At 50.8% G+C, this 9786-nt stretch overlaps 2 protein-coding genes across 5 annotated transcripts in view; both read left to right on the top strand.

The window, feature by feature from the left end:
- Positions 1-3026, top strand: part of LOC103477474 (mothers against decapentaplegic homolog 4-like) — a 12228-nt gene extending 9202 nt beyond the window's left edge. For both annotated transcript variants that reach the window (XM_008430608.2, XM_008430607.2), the window contains 9 exons: positions 231-408; positions 527-655; positions 732-911; positions 985-1107; positions 1393-1446; positions 1542-1725; positions 1890-2058; positions 2209-2347; positions 2452-3026. In XM_008430608.2, the coding sequence (XP_008428830.1) occupies positions 231-408; positions 527-655; positions 732-911; positions 985-1107; positions 1393-1446; positions 1542-1725; positions 1890-2058; positions 2209-2347; positions 2452-2657 (1362 nt within the window). In that variant the 3' untranslated portion in view covers positions 2658-3026. The remainder of the gene's footprint in view (positions 1-230; positions 409-526; positions 656-731; positions 912-984; positions 1108-1392; positions 1447-1541; positions 1726-1889; positions 2059-2208; positions 2348-2451) is intronic.
- A 991-nt stretch (positions 3027-4017) lies between these two features.
- Positions 4018-8303, top strand: LOC103477476 (acidic leucine-rich nuclear phosphoprotein 32 family member E-like). Of its 3 annotated transcripts, none has more exons than XM_017309359.1 (7): positions 4018-4227; positions 6657-6806; positions 6875-6997; positions 7129-7276; positions 7350-7453; positions 7517-7583; positions 7682-8303. In XM_017309359.1, the coding sequence occupies exons 1-7, from the start codon at positions 4174-4176 to the stop codon at positions 7759-7761; spliced, it is 726 nt and encodes a 241-aa protein (XP_017164848.1). In that variant the 5' UTR covers positions 4018-4173; the 3' UTR covers positions 7762-8303. The 3 variants fall into 3 exon arrangements, with proteins under 3 accessions (XP_017164848.1, XP_008428831.1, XP_008428832.1); XM_008430609.2 differs by having other exon boundaries at positions 4019-4227; positions 7126-7276; XM_008430610.2 differs by lacking the exon at positions 4018-4227 and adding an exon at positions 5350-5576 and having other exon boundaries at positions 7126-7276.
- The last annotated feature ends 1483 nt before the right edge of the window (positions 8304-9786 follow it).

Here is a 9786-nt window from a genome sequence, read left to right as displayed (position 1 = left end):
GCTGCCACATAGCAACACGCTGCTGCCACATAGCAACACGTAGCTGCCACATAGCAACCCGCTGCCACATGGCATGATGACACTTTCCTCAGCTTTACTGGTCCCTGCAGACAGGTTGGTAGTGGCAGCAACTGCCTGAGGTCAGACATGATGTTTGACCAGCTTTGGTCTCTGAGGCGACGGTTTGGCCCGAATCATTGCTTTCTGACCTGTGGGTCTCATCTGCACAGGTAGCGGGCAGGAAGGGCTTCCCTCATGTGATCTACGCCCGGCTGTGGCGCTGGCCTGACCTGCACAAGAACGAGCTGAAGCACGCCAAGTTCTGCCGCTTCGCCTTCGACCTCAAGTATGACAGCGTGTGTGTGAACCCGTACCACTACGAGAGGGTGGCGGCGCCCGCCTCCACAGGTAACACACACCTGAATCAGAAGCAGAACTGGTTCCGGTCCAGAACGGAGCTGAGCTTGAGCAGCAGCCCCTGCAGCTGTCTGGATCAGAACCGGTTCTGACAGCCGTTGTCCTGCAGGTCCTCAGGCCGTGATCAAGGAGGAGTTCCTGCAGGACTGCCTGCAGCTGGACCTGCCCCTCCCCTCTGACCCGTATGCCCAGCCCCACCCCCTCACCATGTATCCCAGCATGCCTCTGTCTCCGCCAGGTGAGCGCCCCCCACCACCCTCCCAAGATGTCCACCCTCTGCTACCTGGCATCTCACTCTGCTTCGTCTCCTGCAGGACGGACGTCCATGATGCCCGCTGCCTTGGGCGCCGCCGAGGCTCCGGAAGGCCCCGCCCTCCTGCAGGTGGCCCCGCCCCCTCATCCAGAGGGCCGCACCTCACCCCCTCTGACCCCACAGGCCGCCACTCCGGCTTCTGCCCAGCAGAGCCCCGAGTACAGTGGGACGCCCACACCTGGTACACCTACTCTCCTGTCCTGCTGCTCACCTGTCCTTTTGGACGGGTCTCTCACTCTGATTTGTCTCTGCAGTCAGCTGGTCAGGTAACAGCCCTGCCCCCTACACACCTGCAGGACATCAGCACAGTGGGCGGAGCAACACTCAGCAGACGCCGTTACATCATCACCATCAACACACACCCAGCACTCACTTCTGTAAGACACCATGTGGACGAGGAAACTTTGAGGTAGTGGGTTGCAGTGGGGGACAGTGGGGGGCACAGGGTGACAGTGGGGGGCAGAGGGGGGCACAGGGTGACAGTGGGGAGCAGAGGGGCACAGTGGGTGGCAGAGGGGCACAGTGGGAGCTGCTGAGAGGGAATGGAGGGTACTGGGTAGGCCTGGGAGGCCTTGGGGGTTTTAGGTGGTACTGCGGTTGCTGGGTGCTATTGAGTGGTACTGGGTAGGACGATAGTGCTGAGTCAGTGTTTGTACCTCCAGGGTCGCAGCATCACAGCAGTCCTCCGTACCCACAACCGGTCTCCAACCATCCAGGTGAGACACCTAAAGACAATCTGGCTCTATTCCGAACACCAACATGTCTCTGTGGATGTCCTCTGTCTGCCCGACTCTCTGTGTCCGTTCTGCAGGTCCAGAGTTCTGGTGCTCCATCTCTTACTTCGAGCTGGATGTTCAGGTGGGGGAGATGTTCAAGGTCCAGTCCAGCTGTCCCCTGGTGACGGTGGACGGCTACGTGGATCCTTCAGGCGGGGATCGGTTCTGTCTGGGACAGCTGAGCAATGTCCACCGGACTGCAGCTAGCCACCGCGCCAGGTTAAAGCGCTTCCACCAGGTCCAACCAGTCAGTTCAGCATAGACCAGTTCAGAACCAGTTTGGATCAGACTGCTTGATCCAGTAAAAACATTTCAGACCAGTTTAAGTCGGTAGCTACCAGCAGGGGCGCTGCATGCCAGAGCTCACCCGTCTCTTCCTGCAGGCTCCATATTGGGCGGGGCGTCCAGCTCGAATGTCGGGGGGAAGGGGACGTCTGGATGCGTTGCCTTAGCGACCACTCAGTGTTCGTCCAGAGTTACTACCTGGACCGGGAGGCGGGCCGAGCGCCAGGTGACGGGGTTCACAAGATCTACCCTGGAGCTTACATCAAGGTCCATCACCAGTCACTTCCTGTTTCACTTTCACCAGCGGTCATCTCCGCCTGCTCCCTGATTGGCTCACTGTCACTCCATACTAAACAACAACCAACACTTGAACCCAAACTCATCTCACCTGTCTGTCCGTCTCACCTGTGTCCACAGGTGTTTGACCTACGCCAGTGCCACAGGCAGATGCAGCAGCAGGCGGCGGCGGCGCAGGCAGCAGCAGAGACGCAGGCGGCTGCGGTTGTTGGGGTGATGCCAGGACCCCACAGTGTGGGAGGAATGGCACCCGCACTCAGTGAGTGTCACCTGACTGCACCTGAACGCCTCATTAATAATGCGGCTCTAACTGGGCGTTTAGCAGGTTTCTGTGTGTAAGGGTGTGTTTGTCTCTGCCTGCAGGTGTGTGCTCTGCAGCAGGTCCAGGTGTAGATGACCTGCGCAGGCTGTGCATCGTGAGGCTGAGCTTCGTCAAAGGCTGGGGGTGCGACTATCCCAGGCAGAGCATCAAGGACACCCCCTGCTGGATGGAGGTGCACCTGCACCGGGCACTGCAGCTGCTCGACCAGGTGCTGCACACRCTGCCACCTCGAGAGCACGCCCTCTGACCTGAACACACCTGACTACTGTCGTCCCCGACAACCTCCGTTCCTCTGAGAGACGTAGACCTACGGCTTTGTTTCCATGGTAACAGCATCCAAGGGTCAGTCCAGGCAGAGATCTGGGATCAGAATCAGGAAGACTGACTTCAGGTCAACTGAAACCAAAAACCAGAAGTTCATCTATTTATTTCTATTGATTATCTACCAAAGATTTGTTTCTAATTGATCATTTTCTGTTTAGGTTGTTTTCCAACCATGTTTTTTTTTTCTTTTTACAGTTTTTTATCCCATTTTAAAGTGTTTTCTACAGAAAGCTTGTATAACTCTGTAGCTGCTGCTGTCTGTTCTCATTACAATAAAAAGTCCTGTCCTGCATTCTGCTGTCCTGTCTGAAGGTGGTGCTACAGACTCAAAATATACCTCAACATGCACTAATGCGCCCAGCGCATCTACAAGCCAGAAGAAGCAACTATCATGAGCTTTAACACTTGGAATCCTTCAAAATTCAAAATGGCTGTGCATCGTGAGGCTGAGCCTTTAGAGGTCGTCGAACAAACGCACCATGATGATGTTTGTTTTCCAAACTAATGGGGAAGCTAAAACTCCAACTGGTAAATCGAGAGGCTGCTGTGCAGCTCTGACTGACTTCAGTATCCAACATGTCTGCCACCCAAAGTTAAATCATGAAAGTTGAAGCTCTTAAATATTTATTAACCATTCTGACACTTTCTGTATTATTTAACACATAAAATGGAAAAAAAATACACCATTAAAATCTTTGATAATTAGCAAATTGCTGTGGTTTTGAGGCTCAAATCCAAATTTCATTCCCAGATCCAAGACCCGGAATCGCAGAATGAAGAGAAATACAATGCTGGGTAGTATTTTAGCATCAGTAGCTATCCCATTAACAGAAAGTACTGGATTGAATTCAAATTTYCTTCAGCTGGTTTCTGTCTTTTTGCTGCTCATTTTATTTCCTCTTTTGCCCATGTTTTGAGGCATGCTACTCTCAGTTTTAATTTGATCTTTGTATGTTTTACGATTTGATGGTGTAAATATGTAGAAATGTCCAGATCTGATCTGGTTAAAGGAGCTTAGAGGCTGTTGTCATGGTGTCCAGGGGTTTTATTAATGGAAGTTTGTTTCAGTAAATATGGCGTCTACCGGGACAAAGACTTCGCGCCTACAGAGTTTAAACGTTTCATTCTCGCCTTCTCGTTGGTCGTAGTGAAGTCCCGCCTTCATAATTTCCACCAGTTACTGATGAAACATCCACACGGTGCCCTACGACGGAGGGGCTCGTGGAACGTCGGTCTTTGAACCAATGAGAGGATGACTTTATTGAATGTATGAATATTCATGAACTGGTAGGCGTGGTCTGATGGTGGGGGTCGGGCAGCAGCGAACATGGAGGTTTAATCGTCGTCTAATGGCCGCTGAGGAAGGAGAGCTTTACTGAATTGCTTTTAGTTTATCGTTTCTAAGTTAGACTTTTTATCCACTTTRTTCGGCCTTCATAATGGAGATGAAGAAGAGAATCAGCCTGGAGCTGAGGAACCGGAGTCCCGCAGAGGTTTGTGATAAAAATAAAGGTGAATTACTTAGTAATTCCCAGAACAAGCAGCCAAAGGATGCAACCCGACATGATGGAAGGGTTCCGCGGGAATCAGGCGTCGCTTCCTCCGCTGCTAACGCGGATGTAGTGGTTAGAAACCCGGCGCCGCGGCGGACCTGGAGCTCGGAGGGAGGCTCGAGTCTCCGCCGCGGTTCCCGCTCCGGTGTCCGTGGACTCCGCCGCGTGCAGATGCTTTCGCTCACTTCTCGTGCGGTGGAGGGGGCGCCTCGCGTGAGCCGAGGACAGCTGCTAGCTAACAGGCGAACCACCGAGATTCTGTTGCGTTTCCGAGCGGCTGAAAGCTCCCCGGGCGGGGTGCTGGCGCCGAGGCTCGGTGGTTCAGAGAAAACTAGCCTGGATGGAGTTAGTCAGTGCCGGTTGCATTCGGTTAAAGGCCGCTGTTAGGAGCTCGAATTGAAACGACTCTCATTGTAACCTTCAGAGTTAAATAGTTGGATTTTGTTGACACTAATGGCGCATTAGACCAGACTCCATGTTCAAAACCGTAACTGACATTTTGCTGGATGTAAACCCAAACTTCGTGTTGGATTCGGGTCGTAAAAATGCTGAAACGTGTTTCCAGGTGTTTCGGATCAGTTCGGCCCAGTTTTAATCCACCATGAGCTGCTTGTCCTGGTGTTTGAATCTTTTAGTCCGCCGTTCGCGCCCACCATGCTGCTGCTGCAGCCCAGCCTCCGGAGAACAGTTGGATTGTGGCGGATTTTAACGCTCATAAACCTGGGAGCGTTTGTTTCCAGACACCCAGATGGTGTTTCCTGGCTGCGGGTTGCTTGTCTCTCCTCTAACCGCCTCAGAGCTGCTGGTGGTCGGTGTCCGAGCGGGAGGGAGCGGCGGTCATGGCGCTGGATGGATGGAGAAAACGAGCTTCAGTCATTTTACCCACAGAAACATGCTTGGATTTTAAAACTTTATCTCGATTTTCAACACATTTAACTAGAAAATAAAACTAMAATCTGATTTCACAGAGCGAATAGTTTTACCTGTTAATGTCAGATATTTTTAATTATAACCGATTCTGGTATAAACTAAGATATATTTATTTTAAAAGCTGACGTTAAACTGAGGGAAACAGCCTCAATAATGAAYGAACAGCCTGGTTTCAGGGAAGATTTCACCTCATCTGTCCAGTTTTAACACATTTTATTCATTCATTGCTAAGAAAAAAGACGAAACGGTCTCACCAGTTTATCAGGACAGTTCATCATTTAAATCTCTTTCTGGTGGGTCAAAGCTACAACCCTGGACCGATTCTGCCCTCTGGTCCAGGAACGAAGCGGTCACTTCAGGTCAGTCTGCCATTCTTGGCCTTTAACGTTTCCCTTCAGCGCGTTGAAGCTGGTTGACTTTCAGCGACCCGGTTCTCAGGTCCAGTTCACACCTGAGTGATTCGACAGTTACCTGCTTCAGATCAGCATCTCCACATCAGAKMTTTTCCCCCTGAGTTATGAAGATATGTCTCTAAATGACTGTCGAGATTTACTGCTGTTTTAACACCAYAATCTGGGTTTAGGTCCAATTTTACAAAACAGTTTTTGCCGTCAGATGTTAAATTAATAATTATGAAGTTGAACATTGCAGCCACCATTAATGTAAATTCAACTGTGATGCTAATTAGCGACACCAGGCACTGGATAGCTGCTCAGCCTCAGAATGTGTATTTTATTGATGCTGTTTTTGCTCAAGACTTTAAAAATGAGTCAAAATATGTTTTTGAACAACCATTGCTTTTGCATCATTATGTTCCAGATACAATTTAATACTTCATAATTTCATTGCTGCTCAGTCCCTCAGGGGACTCTTGTCCTCTTTGTAACATAAAAATAACTTAAAATTCAATTTGAACATATTTATATATTTCTTGGAATCTAAAGTAATCATTTGATTGTAAGTTGGATGCTCAGAATTAATGCACATAAATTACGTTGTTATTCCTCAGTAATGCCAGTGTCACTCACTGAACTGGGTGTCGCCAAAAATGTTCAAACCAAAATTAGAATTGGCTTTCAGAATTATCACAAATAATTTACTTTAATGTATCATATCTAAAATATATAATTCAGCATAAATATATATTTTTATTATCAACCCAGCTCAGGATTAACATTATTTATCAGCCACTTTCTGACTTGAGGCTCCGTGCAGCAGGTGTAGTTCACACTCTGACCACTAGATGGCATCCAAGCGCTTTAAAAGCCCCCTTAGCATGAGAAGAAGATGAATCAGGTGGAGCYGTAGAAACAAAAACACTGATCAGCAGGTTTYCTTTGCCTCTGGCAGCCATGTTGGATGCTTGGGTTGGGCACTAGTTGATCCTGCTGACTGATCTGGCCCGGCCAGCGGTTCTGACCCGGTCCACCTGTCCCCAGGTGAGGGAGCTGGTGGTGGACAGCTGCCGCTCGGCGGACGGGGAGGTGGAGGGCGTGACAGAGGAGTTCTCGGCGCTGGAGGTCCTCAGCATGGTGAACGTCGGCCTCGGCTCGCTGGCCAAGCTGCCGGCGCTGCCCAAGCTCAGGAAGGTGGGTCCGGTTCCGGAGGGTTCCGGTGCTACTCCGAGCCGGACTCTGACGGGGMCTGTGTGTTTCAGCTGGAGGTGAGCGACAACTCCATCTCTGGAGGTCTGGACGCGCTGGCGGAGAAATGCCCCAACCTGAGCTACCTGAACCTGAGCGGCAACCACATCAAGGAGCTGAGCAGCCTGCAGCCGCTGGTAGGTTCTGACCCGGCTTCAGATGCTTACAGTAAAGTTCTGGCCGGGTTCTGTTTGGGGGTCATGTGTGCCGCTGTGAGTGTGTGCGGTTCTGTTGGACCCAGCTGACCCGGCCTGCCTCCCTGCAGCAGAACCTGAAGAACCTGAAGAGTTTGGACCTGTACAGCTGCGGCGTGACGGCGGCCGATGGTTACCGCGACGCCGTGTTCCGCCTGCTGCCGCAGGTCGTCTACCTGGACGGCTTCGACCCGGACGACAACGAGGTGCCCGAGTCCAACGGTGAGTTTTGGTTCCGGTCCGGTCAGTCYGGTGCTTCTGGTTCCGTGTGTGACGCCGCGCTGCTCTGACCCAGATGAGGATGATGAAGCCGGGCCGCCTGGAGACGAGGATGAGGATGAGGATGAGGAGGAAGGTTCTGAGGTGGGGCTGTCCTACCTGATGAAGGAGGGAATCCAGGTGAGTCTGTGACCTCACAGCCACCAGCAGGGGGCGCTGCAGCCAACACTGCTTGTCTTTCAGGACGAGGAAGATGATGGAGACTATGTGGAGGAAGAGGAAGATGATGAGGAGGAGGAGGAAGATGGAGGTGGGTCTGAAGTAAAGATGTCTGTTCTGGTTCCGGTTCCGGTTCTGGTTCTGGTTCTGCTCAGCCTCTCCGTCTGAGCGCTGTGGTTTCTTCCTCAGAGGATGATGATGCTCCGGCTCAGGGTGAGAAGAGGAAGAGGGACGCAGACGATGAAGGTGATGATGACGATGACGAGTAGAGGACACACCTGGCCCCGACCCTTACCTGCTGACCCCCCCTCCCCCCTCCCCCTGCTGGGCGTGGCCTCGGAGACGCAGACGAGCAGGAAGCCCTGTTACCATGGTAACCAGACGGGAAGCTGTCTGGATGATAATGATGATGATGATGAAGATCCTCCAGTTTTAATCATGAACAGAACCAGAACCATCACAGGTTCTGACCCAGTCCTGGTTCTGATCTGGACCAGAACCAGGACCGGTTCTGCTCCAGTGGCCCGGTTCTGTCAGCCTGACCTTCCAGTGGGAGACTCCATTACCCATGATGCTCAGCGCCTCCTGCAGCGCTGCGCTCTGATTGGACGCCTCTCTGGGACTCTATTGGACTGTTCCTGTTGGCCCCGCCCCCAGCCCCGCCCCTCCCCGTGTACATAGACGTGGCGGTCCTGTAGGTTCTGGTGTCGTCTCGACTTCTGTGACCCAATTTTATTTTTTTATTCCTGTCTTGACCTGATGGTGGCGCTGTAACCGCAGAGAGTTTTTGAATAAAACCACTGAAACCAGACCAGCATGAAGCTTCTCATCCATCAGAACCAGAACCCGGTTCTGACCTGTTGCCATGGCGACTAGAGCAGGTACGGCTGGTGTCTTTAACCACAGGAGTTCACCTTTCCTCCTTCTACTCAACTTTCCAGTAGTGTTGTGGTAAACCCTGAGGACAGCTAGCGCCGTTAGCCGTTCAGTCATTAAAATCCACTTCTATTGGTTCTGACCCAGAAACTGGACCCAGTTTGATGTTGCTGGTCTAAACGTTCATAATTTAAAGTTAAACTTGTTCTCCTTCCAGTTGATCATTAAACTGCTGCAGTTCCACGGTTTCACCTGCAGAGGGCGGCTCTGTGCCACTATGCCATAGCGTTGCCATGGCAACCTGGCTTTCAGGCGGTTCTGGTACTTCAGCTTATCATTAGGAAATAATGGCAGTTTATTTCTAAATTGGGTCGGTCACATGACCTGCTGGTCACATGACTTCCTGGTTTCACATCGGCTCCGTGTTGGACCGCACACACACACACACACACACACACACACACACACTGAGGAGACGAAGCTTCCTGTTCTCCTTATAAGGAAGAAAGAGACTAAGGAACACAGAAGCACAGAGGGAGTTTTCAGACACCGGCCCTTTAAGAGCGGCCTGCCGCACCGTTACCATGACGCTGAACAAGGTTCTGGTCGGGTTCCATCTGGAGCATCCAGAACATTACAGCTCGGTACGGTGGTGGCAGAGTTGTGCTGTGGGTTGGCTGAGACGCTGCGGGGAGGTCAAAGGTCATCCGGGCTGTTGGTGAGAGCGCAGCGTCTGTCCGGTTTGACCAAACAAATCAGCCGCACCTGTTGCCTCCTGTGATCTCACGTTGCCGTTGTCATGGAAACGGACATTAAGGAGTTTGCATTCRGTTTGAATACCACCGGGTCCAGACTGGAGCTGAGAAACTCAGGACCAGTTTAAACCAGTTCAAGTGACCCAGTTCTGAACTGGTGCAGCTCAGGCTGCGTTCACACTGCAGACGCCAGAATTGGATCAAATTTTAACTTTGTTTAGGTTGGAACTAAAAGTCTGAACCAGTTCAGACCCAGTGTGACTTAAACTGGTTTAGACTGGTTCAAACCCAGTTTCTACTGGTTTACACCGGTCCAAGCCAGTCGTGTTCTGGGTAATTAAACGGTTCTGATGAACTTCTGCTGCCTCCATTAAACAGAATCTTGATCCAACACAGCAGAACCAGAACTACTTCACTTTATCCTGAAACAATGTCCCATTAAAGTCCTAAATATTTAATCAGCAAGCAAAATATTTGGTTTGTCAGCTAAATATTTAGCTTGAAATTAAACTTTTAGCTTCCCAACTAAATGTTTAATTTGAAGCTAAATATTTACTTTCCATCTAAATAACTTCAAACTAGTTAAGAAATATTTAGCTTTGCTTATTGGTTATTTTTGACTTTTATATATTTCGTAGTATGATCAAGCTAATCCAGGGAGCC

The sequence above is a fragment of the Poecilia reticulata genome, linkage group LG16 (assembly GCF_000633615.1).
Source record: "Poecilia reticulata strain Guanapo linkage group LG16, Guppy_female_1.0+MT, whole genome shotgun sequence".
In the NCBI taxonomy this organism is placed as follows: Eukaryota; Metazoa; Chordata; class Actinopteri; order Cyprinodontiformes; family Poeciliidae; genus Poecilia; species Poecilia reticulata.
Note: the sequence above shows the minus strand (reverse complement) of the source record. Positions and strands in the feature narration are given on the sequence as shown.